Here is a 17,224-nt window from a genome sequence, read left to right as displayed (position 1 = left end):
GTAGTTCAATAATATGCAAAAATGTTTCCTGTCAGTTCCTAGGTAATTTTGTTCAGTTGATACATACATAATATGCACAAGTAAAAGCATAAGTATTACAGCAAAAAACATACTGGCAAAATTCAATTAACAGCTATGATAACAGGATTATACATTTTCCTTCTGTCTGGCAGATCTGTTACTGGATATATTAGGAATCACTCTGCCAGTTGAAGGACCAGCAGCATTCCTAGCTTGAAAAAAATTGGTTGTTTTAAAAATGAAACAACCTAATTAACTCAAGCAAAAATGTTCAACATTTTCTGGAAAGACTTGAATACATTCCAGCATCATTCTACAACTGTATTGATTAATACAACATCAGTAACGCAGGAGATTCTCATTCTCAGGTTGCCCTTATGGTTGCGAATGAATTTTGGGAACAAGGTGATCTGGAGCGAACTGTGCTAGAGCAACAGCCAATTGTAAGTATTTTGACATGTTAAACAACATTATCTTCAATATGAAATAATAGCTATTGAAGGCATGTTTGTCAGTAACAGTTGTCTTATTATTGAATCAAAATATCGCAAATTCACATTAAAATATTGATATTCTTTTCTAGCCTATGATGGACAGAAACAAAGGAGATGAATTGCCTAAGCTTCAAGTTGGTTTCATTGATTTTGTGTGTACATTTGTATACAAGGTAAGAATAAAACTTTTATTCTTCCTTTGCATTGATTCTAATGACACGAGTGATAAACAATAGTTTGGATTAAAACATTCTAGATGTTAGCAGGGCCCTTCTAGTCATTCAAATAGCTGTCATCCAAAGAGTCATGATTTTTCACCTCCTCCCGTATAGTACCACACACTCCTAAAAGGTGCTTAGCATCTTCTGGAGATGTGGAACCCCCTGAAATCCCAAGAAACACAATGGCACTCAGCATCTCCAGAAGTTGCTCAATTCCTTAAAAAATTGAGTTAGAGCTTAATCACAGAGCTTCACAGAGCCCCACTAACACGAAGAGCATAACACATGGATGGATTGGGGATCAATGAAAAGTATGCACCTGTGCTGCATTAGCACAGGAAGTACTTGAGTTGTTCACATCTTCTAAACAGCAATGTAATCTATGCTCTACACCATCTGGATTTTAAGGCTCTTCCAAAATGCCATGCAGTAGAATGAAATGTAGTATTTTGAACAGCAACAGGTAAAAGTCCAGTCTTCAGATATCACAGATATAGTGAGTATGGGCAAAGACACACCAGAAGAGTGCATTGGGACGGGAGGAGGCTTAGGGAAAAGGGTGGACTTTACAGCACGCAATTTGGGCCTTTGATGTTACTGACTCAGTTTGGTACTTCTGATAAACTCCCACCACATGCCTCATACCCCACCACCAATGGAATGGTGCCAGCAAGTACCACAACTGCACTTCATCTTTTCCCTTCACCAGAAAAACCCACAAGCTAGGCATACACCAACAAAGTGCTGAGCTTATAACACAAAACAAACTTAAATCTCTCTCACTGTGCCTGCCACATAATCAAACAGCTAAAATTGGAAGGTGAAAGCAAATGAAGTTTCTGTACACATCAACAATATTTGTGTATTCGTGCTAGAACCTGAAAACAACCATTCATTATAAATGGACAATTTATTAACTCGTATTGTTTATTTAGGAATTCTCAAGGTTTCACAAGGAAATTACACCAATGTTGGACGGGCTTCAAAACAACAGGGTGGAATGGAAAACACAGGCTGATGAATATGAAGAAAAGATGAAAATTATTGAGGAAGAAAAGAAAAAGCTGGAAGAAGCAGCAGCCAAAAAAGGTTAGGCATCTTTAAGGTTTTCATTCATATACTACACAACCACTTGGCATATTCTGTCTGAAGCACACACATCCAAATACACATTTATTTCAGTGCTCAAGTGCTATGTGAGGCCAGAACTAGCAGAATTTGCTTTGTGTATAGTGGAATGATGAGTAACTTGTCAAGATTACATAATCCAGGACTTACTTGACTGATGTCCTAGACTGCCATGTTGGAAAGTGTGACAAAATCACCATGGTGATTGGAAATTGAAACCATGTCAATAAGACTTTTTTGAACTTAACAAAACTGCTGCTTACCCAAGGATAAAGCCGTTTCAGGCACCAGAAGGGCTGTAGAAATGATTCTCTGTGGGCGTCAACCTGTAAACTATTAAGCAATTTGAGCTTGTCTCTGCTTACCCAGAGGATGGAAAGCAAGCTGAGAACAAGGACATGGTTCAGTATACTGTCTTCGGAATGAAAACGCAATGAATATTCCCTGTAAAACTGCAAAAATCTTTGGGGTTGATCTTTTGTCCTGGTCTCTTATCTTTTTTCACCAGTTTCACTGCCAAAGAAAGCAAATCCCTCAAATAAGTCTAACACTTTCCCTTCAACCTTCCAGGACAGCCCCAAGTTCTGAAGCTAAAACTACATTCTCACAAGTCAGAGAATGCTGCTCTATGTGAAGCATCAAACACAGTCCAAAGCATATACCTAGTTTTCTGGATTTGAGATTTCATGGGCTACTTATGAAAGTCAGGGAGGAGATCCATGATGGGGATAAGCTTATTCAAAAGATCTTGATCATATTGCATTCTCACAACATGGTAATTTGAAATCTTCACTGACAGTGTAGCTAAGGAGTAAACATTTTTCTTCCTATGATCTAACCTTCAAACAATCTTGTAAGGAGTGTCTACCTGGAAGCTTCACTTTTTAAAACATTTTCAAGTATGCAGAACCTACCAGAGATCTCAGAATACTTTGCTGAGGAACCTAGTCAAGTTTCCTGGATGTTGACGGAATTGATGGTAGTTGTTGCCAGGTCTAGTAAACCAGATCCTGTCAACTCTTCATGGACAAAACCATCTTACCGTTTTCCAGAGTCTGGAGAATATCAACATCTCACGAAAGTTCTGTCAGTGGAAAAGGAAATGGGAGAAATAATCCCTTAGGTGATTCAATGCAGGTGAACTTCCAGGAGTTAGTGATGACTCAGCAGTTTTACTCTTGATGAACTGGAGGTTATAACTAAGCCCACACCTTTTTCTTCAAGGGATGACAAGAAAGGACTTCTGATTTGATAAAAAAATAAGGCCATAAGATTGAATAAAGGGTGTAAGAGTGAATGAATCCAACTATGTTATAAAAATAACTGCATCTGGATCAGCAGCAATAAGGGCTAAAGTGCGCCAGCCCTTCAATAGCTGAGCTACTTTGAAAGGATCAGAGATTACAAGCTATGGCAAATGACTCCAAAAGTGAACTGCAGGCACAATTTCATGAACAAAAACAGTTTGCTCTTAAATAGCGTTTTACATCTTCAAGGCACTGTGCAGTCATTAATTTATTCACTAATCTTCACAATATCCATCGGAAGTAGGTACGTTTTCTTCCCGTATTATACGGACGTGGAAATTGCTCAAGGCCACACACCAACTCACTGTTAGAGGCTGGACCAGAACTAAAGAGTTCCTGACTCAGTTTAAACAATAAGACTAACCCAAAAATTTAGAAGGATACACTGTAAAGGTGGTTTAAGCATGCTGTAAAAGGCATCACTTATTGAAAAGTAATTTTTGAAAGAGAAGTCCAGCAAAATGGGTCAAGTGTTGAAATGAAAGACTGTCTACCTGAATACTTTCAAAGTCTTATATTTTAGAAATATGGCTTAAGGTGTGCAGTACCTTAAGTTATCATGTCAAGTTTATCATCACAAAAACACACCACCTTTTGTATAAACATGCATGGACTACTGCAACAATAATTCATTCTTATAGTAAAATTGCAGGAGATAAATTGTTTGCCATATTCCATCAGGATATCTATTACACACTGTAATAGAGCCAGACTCACCCGTCGGCGCCTCCTGCTGGTTTCCTTGGGAATTAGCTCGTCAGCCTCTGGAGCGCCCTCTGCCATCTGGTGATCCACCTCGCCGCCAGCCCCAGTCCCTCCCAGGACCCAGTGCCTCCTCCCACTGGGGTGCTGCCCTCTGGCAGTAAACCCCAACAATCCCTGAGAGTCTCCCCTCCCCAGGGAATGCCCACCCACTACCCCCATCTCACCTCAGTCTTGGCTACTGCCAGTCATCGCTTAGCCCCGCTCCCCAGGGCAGACTGCGGTGTATCAGCCACTCATCACAGGTGAGGGGGTTTGGACCTGCTGCCTCTGTCTACTCGTGGGCTGCCCCTTTGCAACCCTAGTACCTAATAGGCCCTAATCTAGGCCTCGCAGCCTGGGGGTTTCAGGCTGGAGCTACCCTGCTCCCCTGGCCTTTCCCCCTCAGCCCTGCTCCAATCTAGGTATTCTCTCAGGTCGCTGCAGCCAGACCCTTCCCTCTCTGAGCACAGAGAGAGACTCTGGCTAAGCTTCAGCCTAGCAGCCTCTTTATAGGCCCAGCTGCAGCCTGACTGGGGTGTGGCCAAGCTGCAGCCATTTCCCCAATCAGCCTAGCTTTTCTTGCCGTCAGCCCTGGCTCTCTCCCAGGGCTGGCTTTTAAGCCCCACAGGGCAGGAGCAGGTAACCATCCCTCTACACACACACTTTATAGGTGTGGAGTACATTCCATTTTCTTCTAATTTGATATGCACCTGTATACTTTTCTGATGTAGTAGCAATCCTATCTCTTTCAAGCTGGATCTATTGGTAAGCACCACACAAGAGACACCAAATATGGGATTTACGGATGTAACTTCTAGAAGTGCCAAAAAGTGAGAAATCCCACTGAAAATAGCAACATTTCACACCAACACAAAGTTTCATCTTTCTAAATTATTGGCAAAGAAGATTATCATTTAGGGTCTGATTTTATGCCAATTGAAGTCAATGACACACTCCCACTGATTTTAATAGGTGCAGGATCAAGCCCTTAAAACTAAGATTCCACTTAAAGAACAATCAAATTATATGTCTGGAAAGAATAGCAAACTTGCACTCTCACCAGATATCGTGACCATTTTAAATTGCTGGTACTTGGGGTTACTCAGTTGATGTGATCACTGTGACTTATACAAAATTTGATCATCCCCAAGGAAATATATGCACACAGGCAGACATCTCTGAAGCCACAACTGGCCAGATCCTCAGCCGGTCCTTTGCAGTCAATGAGGAAATTGGCCAATATGCATATTAACATAATTGATGGTATTACAAAAGGTTATAAATTATCCAGTATTTTGAAAATGCACACTGGGATGAGGTCAAGCAGACTTACAAGGTACAGAATGTGATAAATTATTAAACCACCAAAATCAAGGCTATGTAAATACAGAACAGGTCAATGATTTAATTTTTGCAGAGTTTTACAAATTCTTCTCAGTTTCATATAGTTGGTTGTGGGTTTGTTAAATTGCTTCATACAAACTATTCAGAGATAAGTATGTTGAAATACAGCCATTTCCCTAGATCACACTGACTTGGTTATACCACCTCCTTGTCTAACCATCAGGCAGACAAAAAATGAAATAAACATATTTGCTGAACCACAACAGTGGAAAGTTCAGAACAGAAAATAGACAAGATATTATAGAATTAAAACAAATTATATTTAATATACTGTTAATTATATCCACAAATTTCAGAGGGTAGGGCACTGATCATGTGACATGTTTTAATGCAGGTGGAAAGGGTCGAAAATAACCTAGTAACATGGTGATCCACAGCTTTCAAATGTAAGTTTTAATTCTCATATTGGTATGTCAACTTAAAATTAATCTGAAAACAAGTTACTATATTGAACAGATCAGAACTTAGACCAACAAAAACCTGTGGAATCATTTGAGAGAGATGTTAACCCTGTTAGTGACAGCAGTTATTGAACATACAAAAAAGTACCTCTCTCTTGATTGGTAACAGATTTCTACAGGGCTAGATAAAAGTTTACATAATCATAATCAACACTTAAGTGAAAGTTTCCATACCCTCCACCCCCATAGTCTCAAAGATTATAATTCATCCAAGAGTTTATTCCCTTTGAAGGCTTTCATTATTCAGTTGTGGGGGGTAGGGTGGAGAGGGACAGGATTAAGTAAGTACATAATTGCTGAAACTTTCCAGTAAAAGTGGTTCAGTGTGTGTTTGTCCATTGATAAATGCTGATATTAATACTGCACCCTTTGTCAACAGTTTGGTTATTCAATATTAATCAAGGAACATATATAAATCCTGAAGGTGCGTTCAGTTTTCAAGTGGACAAACACACTTGTGTTATAGAATTAAATTAAAATGCATGTCACAAAATTAACATTTATAATGCAAAAAATGAAACCTATTAAAATGAAAAGAATTTGCTCATTATTCACATTCCTTTTGTGCTTTTTATTAGCTGAACAAGACGCAGCGAAAGGTGGAGGAGGAGGTGGCGGAGATGATGATGGCAAATCAAAAACATGTATAATTTTGTAATGTATTTCAATGGCACTAAAAGAGTCTCAAAGTCTATGTTTCTGCTACAGGAAAAAACATCTAGAAAGAACTTCAAAAAGCCGCAGTGGATTTCTGCAAAGCATAGGATAGCATAGGCCAGATAATCCTCTTAAACAACTGCCATCTATTCGGTGTCATTACTAATGGCATAAAAGAGGCAGAATCCATTGAAACCTAGAAAACATGAATGATGGTGCAAAATAAGTTGATTATGAGTTCAATTCTTGGTATTGTTTCTTGTCACTCAATCTATATACAGTATTTTTTATTAAAATGTATAAATGCTGCAGACTGTCCAGAAAAATATAAATGATTTTTAATGGTAGATTACAACCAGTAATTTCGTTGACAAGATCTAAATTGCACATACCATAACCAAAAATTGCAGACAATTTCATAACTCATAGCTTTACATTTTTATATTATGTTTATTTCTTTCATCTGGACCGAACTAAACCCCATTCCTGCATCCTCAATTCTAGATACAATCCTGGAGTTGTCCCTTCACCAATTCAGAAGACCTATCTACTCACATCAGTCCTGTGCCTACAAAAACAGGCCCATGGCCCCCTGAAGCTACCACTGCCAATCTCTAAATGCAGCAGTGGCTTTGGAAAAACCATTCCCTTCTCCACAAGTACACAATTCTGCCCACTTTTATCTGCCAATGGCCCTTGAACATGACATGCTATATAAACAAAAACAGTCTCTTTACCTAAAACCGAAATGTAGTCTTAAGAATTGTAAGCTTTTTATTTAAAATAAAGAATTTATCAAAGGACCTACACCAATATCCCTAGAGCAGGACTTACATGTTCAAATGACTTCTTAAAAGGTGTATGAAATGCGGATACAACATTTTTGGACAGAATAACCAATAAATTTGTCTGGTATTTCAGAATCACTGAATTTACCCCCAACAAGATTAGGAAAAAAACAGTCTTCACAAATCCTCCCCTACCCACACCCTAGGTAGCTAGTCTGTGCATTAATGGTCTCTTCATAAGCAACTATAAAGAATGGCAATGGAGCTTCTCCACAGCCACTCTCCCGCTCTTGGTCTGGAGTGTCTGCATTCCCATAAGCAGGAGAAAGACCAGCGGATTTATGTACTAAATTCATATTCCAGCATATCCATTGGACCCAATTCCAAATCTAACAGTGCAGAGGTATAAAGGGTGGTCCTGCAGCACCCAGAAATTATTCTGCCCATGTTCAAGCTCCTCGAATCCTGCCACCCTTCCTTTCTCCCCAAAACAGGATTGTACAGGTTCTACTGCTTGAAGGGAATCTTAACACCCACGGAGGCAGGGGGAATATTTGCCCCATGATGAATACTTTTACTGTATATTAAGTTTCCCTACAAAGTGCAGAAGGAGAAAAACATTTCAGAATTTTCTCTTCAATTGTGATGTGCAGTTACTGACCAATGTTCCATTAATAAGTCTGTGATTTTGTATCTCCAGACATTAAACACTATTCTTTCTAAATGTGCATAGGTAACACCAAAATTATGCTGTATACATGGCATGATGAACTACATTCTCCTTTCTCTCTTGCCCCATATCCTTCTAGCATTTTTATTAAAAATGCTTCAAAAATGTTCTAACATACGTAAGACATAGATATTGTGCAACTATAATGAGAAATAAAACATCCTTCCACCAAAAAATTCCCATTTGTTATATCCTTAACTTATTAATGGGCCAAATATATATGCAGATTTAAAAATGCCATAAACTGGTTATAATGTATTATTTTCTGTACTAAATGTAGATCTGAGGAAATACCAAGTTTGCTTTTATCATCTACTTTTAATTCAAAATATATTAAATGAAACATATTTAATATGTGTATTGTACCATTTTATAACTGCCTTGTGAAGGCCCAGAGAAGAGTTAGGTATCCAAAATACCTGCCTATTCTACAGTATTTGCAGCAGCAAATATAGCAACAGACTCTACTAAAGCCCCTACAGACAAGTTACATAGACTTAAGCTGATTGCTGCAGATTGGATTTGGCTCCCAACCAAGCTTGCAAGATGACAAAGAATTAACCTTTAAATCCATCTTCTTACCTAAAGAAGACTCCACACACACAAGGCTACCTTTACTTGTTATTCAAGGACACCTTAAATGTGTCTCTGAACTGTCATCCCTTCTGTATGTATGAACTGTTAAAATTGTATTATGTTAAGTAATACTGAATGTAAATATAGATATGTGGATATACACATAAATCATTCACATGTAATAACATGTTCATGGATATATTACAACCATGTCTGCAATTATGTTGTCTAAACCAAGTACTTTGTTATATGGCATCTATTGCATGAACGACTCATCCAATTAAAGTTTCAGCTTTCAAAAATACAGACAGTATTTTATAAACCATTAACTTTACGAGACTGTTTAAAATGTAAATTGCATTCAATACTGTGGTAACACAAATGTCTCTTATGTAGCTGATGTAATCTTCCATTGAAAAAAGAATGGACACTGTAATTAATCTCGTGCAGACTGTTTCTTTGGAAACATACAATAAAATGAATTTAAAGTTATGCTGCAATTTGAATAGGAAAAAAACCAGTAAGTCTCAAGTGTTATTATATGTTCTTGTTTCGTATGCTCAGGATTACACTTTAAAGTAGGATTACCATTCATTCACTGCTAAGGGGATCAGAAACCACAGATAACGCGTTAGCCATATGTAGGTTTCCCAGAGGCAAACCACGTACCTTATTTATTAAAACAAATATGACAAACTAACATCCCGAACGACTAGTAGAGTGACCATGGGACTGTCAGTCAAACAACACTTAAAATAAAAGACTTAAAATGAGGAGGGTAACAGTGAACTAACGCTTATACAAAATTATTAAAGAAAACATCATCATTAATTTTAGGAAGAAAAGATTTACTTAGGCCAAGCAAAATGTAAGTTTTATAGAATCGGAAACTTCAGTATCAATATTTCAAGAAGATTTACACATACAGATGTCTGAGTCTTAAACACCGCCTGACTGATTAATTTAAATCCACGAACTCTTGCTGCATGGTTTAATAGATTTAAAAGACAACTATATATATATATATTTAAAGAGTTTAGTGGTAAATACAGAACAGGGAGTCAACTAGAATATGCCTTTAAAACAATTAACTAAAAAGCGCAGCATGGAAGAAAATACTTCATGTATCTGATGGTTGTGGAAACACTGCAGTCTACCAGTAAACTGCATTCTGATATGTCTCCTTCTCACCCTCTTTTGAGGTTAATGTGCAGTGTCTTCTATAATTTTTTAGATTTGTACTTTACAATACACTCAGCTGAAAATAAATTATAACAAAGTATTTTATATGTCATTCTTCATTAATGTATAGGGAATCTATCATCTTCCAAGTGAAATCAGTAATGCTCTATGTAGGCAGGGGTATGTGTCCATGCACAGTCAATTGTAGGATCAGTGCCTTTAATGGAATTTTTACAGGAAAAAAAAAATACAGGTTCCTAAATTTGATTTGGTATTCAGATATGAATCATTACAATTCAAGAAGAAATTAATCTACGTTTCCACATGAAGTATCAGAGAAACAAGTCTTGAAAATACTCATCAAATTCTTCCTCCCTGTAAGAAAAATCAAATAATAATATTAAAATATGTGAGTAGTGGATGTAGGGCTTTTTATCTGTAACCACACAGCCTTCATTCCTTGTGCTGCAAAAGTCTGGTGAGATTTCAGGTTATAAGAACAAGTTCAAAGCCATGCACATGAGGTACACTACATTTCTATTTTCCTTCATTTCCTCCTCTTTCTAACTGACTGAAGCAGTGTTTTGGTATTTAGGAAATACTCCTAATAATGTAATTATTGTGGCATGACATTACTCTTGTAATAAATATTAGGGAATGTATAGTATATAAATGATCAAAGGTTATTGTCTCCTCTGTGAGTAGAACCAATATAATTAAAACAAAGTTATGCTTGCCCTCAATCATAATCCAACATTTACAGATAACTATCCCTAAAAAATAAGGGACTAGGACACAGTTTATCTGTCTGGGGTTTCAGGAGATCTGCTACATTTCTCTTTATACCTATTGTCTATAATCTCACCTCTCCTGCCTTAGCATGAAATGGCTTTGGAATCAAGGAGGGTTAGATTTGTTTTTCATCTTTTCCAATGAAATAAGTATCCTGGAGTTTGTGGCTCTGCAAGCCCAACAACAGCTTTTTAGGGCATTTTTCTATTAATATCTCTAGCTGAGTAAGTATGCAAATAGGGTTTTGTACAAATAACGTCACCTCAGACAGACACCATCACTCCCTGGCTGTTACTAAAGCTGCAATAGTGGGAAGGAGGTGTCTTTTCACATGTATCTATAGAGCCCTGCGTGGATCCAAAATCTATATCCGTGGATGCAGATATCTGTGGATATAAATTGGGTATCCGCAGAGCTGCAGGGCTCGACCAGGAACCGCAGCGCCAAAGGAACAGCATGTCGGGCTGCTGCTCACAGGAGCCAGCGCCCTGCATGGGCAGGTCCTCTGGCATGGCTGTAATGCCCCCAGCCCCATTCACTGAGGCAGGTAGCAGCCTCACCGGTAGCTGTCCCAGGTCACGCTAGTATGTGCGAGCAGCTTGTACACTCCCAGAAAGGTATCCCTTCCACACAGCAGTCTGCGGCTCCTGTCCAGAGTGTGTGAGCTGCTTGCACACACTAGCGTGACCAGGGACAGCAGCCAGCGAATCTGGTGCCCACCCCAGTGGGCGGGGCTGGAGGCAGTACAACCACGCTAGAGGAGCTTCCCGCATGGGGTGTTGGCTCCTACGAGAGGCAACCCGACATACTGCTGCTTTTGCCACTGCAGTTCCCGATAGAGCCCTGCAGTTCCACGGTTACCCGATTTATATCCACGAATATAGATTTTGTATCAGTGCAGGGCTCTGTATCTGCATAGTGGCAGATTGCCTCACTACAATACTTCCAAGCTGATATGGAGAAAGGTGCTGCTGAGCACTGCTCCATGGTATGTAGTACGTGTAGTGTTTCCTTGCATGGCCTCTCATTGACTGCCTCACCACATAGGAGTTCTGCAACTTTGTGTGTCTTTATCCCCAAGGAGTGGGAGTAGGATATGACTGACCCCCTGTGATCTGACCTGCACGGAGGTAGCTATTTCCTCTAATGTATTTCAAGAATAGATTGATTTCAAGTAAATTTTGGCCAAAAATTTGAGAAAAATTCAAATACAGTTTGAATTTTTTGTTAGGTCTTCCTGAATGAGCGAAGAGTAGCAGGGCATCTGGAGAATCAGACCAGCACTAGATCCTAAATAAATTCCTATTTTGGGAAAGGTTGGATACCTACATGCACTGGAAATTTATGCTACAAAAAACTTTCTTCCCACTCTTCAAAATATAAGTTGTGTCACTGGTGCTTTTTGTTTAAGTAGCGTCCAATGTAGGTTTTATTTTTAAAGGATCTAAAGCAAAAATCCCCAATTTTATTATCTTGTTACCGGTTTTAAAGCAAGTAAATGGGAGGTATTCTCTTAACAGAAATCAAATTACTTCCCATTGTGCAAATATTCCAACAAATTTACTGGTGAAAAAAGTGAAAAGGAGCAAATTATGGCCACCAGAATCCCCTCAAGCGGTGTGCATGTCCATTACATTATGGAGGCCAGGCCTGTGGCAGGTCCTTCCACAGTGCTGCAAAGGCCCAAGGTAACGGCTGGGGAAGAGGAAGAGCAGGGAAGGGCCAATGAGTCAATTAGTAAGTGGATCAATGACAGGTCACTTAACAGACCTAAAAGTGGCAATTTTTCAACAAAAAAACCTTCAAAAACAGACTCCAACGTGAAACTGCAGAACTGGAATTAATTTGCAAACTGGACACCATCACATTCGGCTGAATAAAGACTGGGAGTGGTTGGGTCATTACAAAACCTAAACCCAATTTCCCCCATACTAATTTCCTCCTACTGTTACTCACACCTTCTTGTCAACTGTTTGAAATGGGCCACTTTCATTACCACTACAAAAGTTATTTTTCCTCCCTTGGTATTCTACTGTTAATTGAATTGTCTCGTTAGACTGACCTCGCACTTGGTAAGGCAACTCCCATCTTTTCATGTATTTATACCTGCTCCTATATTTTCCACTCCATGCATCTGATGAAGTGGATTCTAGCCCACAAAAGCTTATGCCCAAATACATTTGTTAGTCTCTCAGGTGCCACAAGGACTGCTCGCTGTTTTTGCTGATACAGACTAACACGGCTACCACTCTGAAACCTAAGTGGAGTCACCTTCCTTTCCATAGACGTGAAGGAGCAGAGGGAATAGCAAGCAAAACAGAGGCTACTGTAGTGCTGAGGCTGCAACAGCAGGGCTAGAGCATCTCCCTGCCTTGAGGGGAGGATTTCTCCAAGTTTCACACACTTCCTCTCCTTTTAAGGGTATATACTTGGGTGTGGTGAAGGGAAGAAGATTTGGCATTGATTTTCAGTGTTGGAATAATCATAATAAATCCTGAAAAGACGCATACAGCCACATGATTTTTGAATAGGCATAACTATTACAAGATATACAAGCTATTGGTATCAGAACTAACCGTGATTTTTCATCTGTCTCTTGTAGAGGACCCTTCCAAAAGTCAGCATCTGAAGGATGCTCTTCACTGTCATCTGCATCTGTTAAAGATTATAAAAACATCTTAAGAAAATTAATTTTCAAAAAAAGTTTTCTTCCAAATTTTACATGGCACTACTAGTAAGTCTAAGCCTCTGAATCAAAGTACAACTTTAAGCATGAGAATTCTGGGGGAAATTTTTTTTTTTTTTTTTTTTTGCAAATTGCTTTTCATACAAATGTGCAGTTGTCTCCCTAGTATGTATCTCATGGTACGTGCAACCTTAAAAAGGAAAATCAATACAAGAAATTTATTTTCTACCTTAAAATGAAATATTTATTCTTAAAAAAGAGACATGAAAAACATGACAGAACAGTGTTCAATCCAGCTTTTGGGGTCCAGTTTTCAGTCTGGATTGGGACCAATATTGGTAGACTGCACACATTTTTCATTATTAGCTGATGTTCTTTAATTTTTAAGGTTGTCTTCCATATTTTTTTTACAATTAAAATAGGTTATTATATAGAGGACTTTCAAGACTGTGCAGAAATGAAACTTTAACAACCTCGACTCATCTTTTGCCCAAAACATAAGTTATGGCAAATTCATCTGACAATCATTTCTGCTTGCCAACTAAAATTGTTACGTTACAGCATTTGTTTTTTAAAAGCCGTATTGATTTGATATGGTGGCTCTAATGCCTTAATCTGTTGGACTCTGCTCCAGAACACTGATCCTTGTATCAACAGTAGTGTTAGCACTTTGCTCCTAAAATTAAACAAAGAAATGCTGCACATGCTCCATGTTGGCACACAGATCCTCACAGAGTAGGGGAACAGAATTATAATCTCCCATCTATCTAAGAACAAAGATATAATACAGAAAATTAGAGGCATATTAGCAAATTCAGGACCTTACAGCTCATGTGTTCTAACCTCACCAGCAGAGATCAATGTGAGCATCTAAAATTACAGTAATACAGTGTTTTGAATCATGGTAATAAAAAAGGAATAAGCTATTCAATTTCTATTTATGTACTGATTTATGTCAACTAATTATAAATTGTAATAATGTAGAGAAACTAACAGATTGCCTCAGCCTCAAATACCTAACACTTTATATCTTATACCTCAAAAAACATGTAATGGTTTGTAACTGTACAATGCAATTTTTAAAAATTATTTTATTTTTTGGGGGGAGGTAAAAGACTGGAGGTTATGGACCTCTAGCCCTCAACCATGAATAAGACCTCCCCCCACCCCAATTGCTCCCTAGGGCTCCTTTCTGACAGCAGCAGGGGGCAGCCCAAAGTCTTCCACTGTGGAGAGAGGGACCCACTCCAGGACTCTCTTTGTCTGGCAGGGAACTGAGGGTCTGGAAGGCATCCCCAAATCTTCTATTTCAGGAGGGCAGGTAAACAGGAACTATCAGTTTCTTCCAGACACTCTGCAACAAGAAAGTAGGAGGCCCAGAGGCAGGAGCCCCCATAAGAAAACAGGCACTTGGGAGTGGAATTAGTGAGGAGCAGGGAATGCCATTGCCAAAGCAGCCACTAGGACTCTGATCTCTTCTTACTATAGCAGGGGGCTCTATGAAGTACTGCGGGTGGGAACTGGAATGGACTTTGGTTTAGAGCATATTGGGCAAAGTACCTCCCCCACACTGCTCTCTAATAATTTATTCTGAGGTTACAGATAACTTACTATTATATAGTGTATCTATATAGATACACATACCTCACGTACCTCTCACGCCCCTACAGTGATTAGCAGAGTAATATTTGTTTTCACCTTTATAGTCTTTGTTGCACAAATGTAACCCAATTCTTGAACTATTTTTCCTAGTATTACTATTCTTCTATTATCTTCTCCTTCCTAGATTCCACAATTTTTCTTCCTTCCATAAACTTGAAAAGGATTCCTGCCAAGTGTCCTTCATCTATCCTTCCTATGAATTTAAATCAGTGGCTCTCAATCTTTCCAAACTACTATACCCCCTTTCAGGAATCTTATCTGTCTTGTGTACCTCCAAGTTTCACCTCACTTAAAAACTTCTTGCTTACAAAATCAGACAAAAATACAAAAGCGTCACAACACGCTATTACTGAAAAATTCCCTACTTTCTTATTTTTACCCATATAATTATAAAACTACTGAAAGCAGTCTTGTAAAAAGAGCGATGAGATCTTAATGATGTAGGGTCTCTTATATCTCATCTGAAAAAGACACAATAGCACAGTGCCCCCTAGACAATGGCTCAATACCAACTCAGAAGAGTTCCACATACTTAGTGAGGAGCAGCAGTTCCTGTAGCATGTAGCAATCAACTGGAATATAAATATTGCACTTACATTTCAGTGTATAGTATATAGAGCAGCATAAACAAGTCATTATCTGTATGAAATTTTAGGTGGTAATGACTTCGCTAGTACTTTTTCTGTAGCCTGTTGTAAAACTAGGCAAATCTAGATGAGTTGATGTACCACCCGGAAAACCTTTGTGTACCCCTGGAGGTACATGTACCCTTGGTTGAGAATCACTGATTTAAATCAATCTTTTTTTTCTGTTTGATAATCCTATGTTTGCTTCTCTTCCTGCAGTATTTCATAAACGATATTTCAAATCATTGTATCAGAAGACCAAAACTGCTGACGAATAGAACTGAAACTGAGGACAAACCAACTTGTAATAGAATAAGTAAAAAATTTAGGAAGTCATTTGAATAATTTACCGTTATCAAAATCATCTGAATCATCTGAGGAAACTTGATCTGAAAAGAAACAGCCATTTAAAAACAATTAGTTTACCTTGATTTTATGCACTATTTTTAACGTTTTACAAGGGTACACTTACCACCTAATAAACCTCTCTCTCTCTCTCTCTCACGCACACACACACACACACACACACACACACACAAAATAAGGCAAACACTTAAGTAAAAGGGATTATTTTTCTACAAAATGGAAAGTCATCAGTTTCAGGTAAAATATGTTATCCCCATATCTGTGATATGAAAAAGGTTATCTTAGGTTATCAAAAGGCTTGCAACCCCAGAGCCACATGGAACCAAACACTTTAGCACTCTTTTTGGTATGCTGCTTCCTTTTGTTTGGACAGATCTTTCTTCAAATAGTATATTACTCTTGAGGATCTTCTGGTCTATGAATCGTTGGAAATTCATCCCCTTTCTCTTTCCCCTGACAATCCAGTTAATGAGCCATTGAAATCCAGTAACATAAATGTCTCTCTCACTTCAATAGGGTTAAACACTCAATATTTGTATTTAATATTTAAAAATAGAGACAGTTTAAAAACTTATTTTACCTTTCTGTTTATTTCTCTGTTTAGATCTGTGTTTTTCTGAATGAGATAATCTTGACCTCTTACTTTTGGGGTCTTCAGTGTTTTGTTCAGTTCTCCCTCTTTTCTTGTTTGGTTTGACTTCTCTCCTCCTTTATAATAAAAAATGAATGCATAAGTTCTGCCAATGTACTCTTCGAGCAACAGAAACCATATCAGAAATCAAGCCCCATCAAGAGATTATATACTACTTCCAACATTTGTTTATTACAGATTAAACATTTAAAATGAATGTCTAATGCAAAAATTATTATTGTTACCTTAAGGCTGTTACCTACATCTGAATACAAAAAGGCAGGAAATGCTAAAATGAAGGTTACTTACTTATACACGGAGTTCTTTGCAATGACTCTGTATATTCACACTTATGGGTAATACACCGACCAGTGCATCCTAACGGTAGAACCTTCTTCAAGTAGTGCCCATTAGAGACCAGTTGCGCCCCCTCCTATCCCTTCCCTCAGCATCTTCCAACACTGATTAGGGGCAACACTATATAAGGAGGTGTTGAGCCCTCTCCTGCCTTGGATTCCTTCTACCACAACTGAGAGAAACCAAGATAGGACTCTGAGAAAGAGGGGAAGGTGGGCTGGATGAGTGAACATACAGAGTCATCTCAAGAATTTCAGTTACAAGGAACCTTCATATCTTCTTTGAGTGGTTCTGCATATTCCCACTTAAGGGTAGTCTGGCAAGCAGCGCTGAAAACTCAGGAGAAGGGGACGGAGTCCTGATTAAACAATGATTGAAGCACTGTTCCATC

At 38.5% G+C, this 17,224-nt stretch overlaps 2 protein-coding genes across 3 annotated transcripts in view; one reads left to right on the top strand and one right to left on the bottom strand.

Annotated features, from left to right (window-relative positions):
* Window positions 1-9,084, top strand: part of PDE6C (phosphodiesterase 6C) — a 55,723-nt gene extending 46,639 nt beyond the window's left edge. Inside the window, exons 19-22 of the mRNA XM_007053002.4 lie at window positions 390-464; window positions 605-688; window positions 1,672-1,825; window positions 6,359-9,084. Coding sequence (XP_007053064.2) covers window positions 390-464; window positions 605-688; window positions 1,672-1,825; window positions 6,359-6,438 — 393 coding nt within the window. The 3' untranslated portion in view covers window positions 6,439-9,084. The remainder of the gene's footprint in view (window positions 1-389; window positions 465-604; window positions 689-1,671; window positions 1,826-6,358) is intronic.
* Window positions 9,085-9,173: 89 nt separating this feature from the next.
* Window positions 9,174-17,224, bottom strand: part of LOC102943247 (protein FRA10AC1) — a 53,956-nt gene continuing 45,905 nt past the window's right edge. The window contains exons 11-14 of one of the 2 annotated variants that reach the window (XM_007053001.4): window positions 16,426-16,553; window positions 15,830-15,868; window positions 13,082-13,160; window positions 9,174-10,088 (exon numbers count right to left, since the gene is read on the bottom strand). In XM_007053001.4, the coding sequence (XP_007053063.1) occupies window positions 10,046-10,088; window positions 13,082-13,160; window positions 15,830-15,868; window positions 16,426-16,553 (289 nt within the window). In that variant the 3' untranslated portion in view covers window positions 9,174-10,045. The remainder of the gene's footprint in view (window positions 10,089-13,081; window positions 13,161-15,829; window positions 15,869-16,425; window positions 16,554-17,224) is intronic. The other variant, XM_043550729.1, reaches the window with a different exon arrangement.

The sequence above is a fragment of the Chelonia mydas genome, chromosome 7, assembly GCF_015237465.2.
Source record: "Chelonia mydas isolate rCheMyd1 chromosome 7, rCheMyd1.pri.v2, whole genome shotgun sequence".
Lineage (NCBI taxonomy): Eukaryota > Metazoa > Chordata > Testudines > Cheloniidae > Chelonia > Chelonia mydas.
Note: the sequence above shows the minus strand (reverse complement) of the source record. Positions and strands in the feature narration are given on the sequence as shown.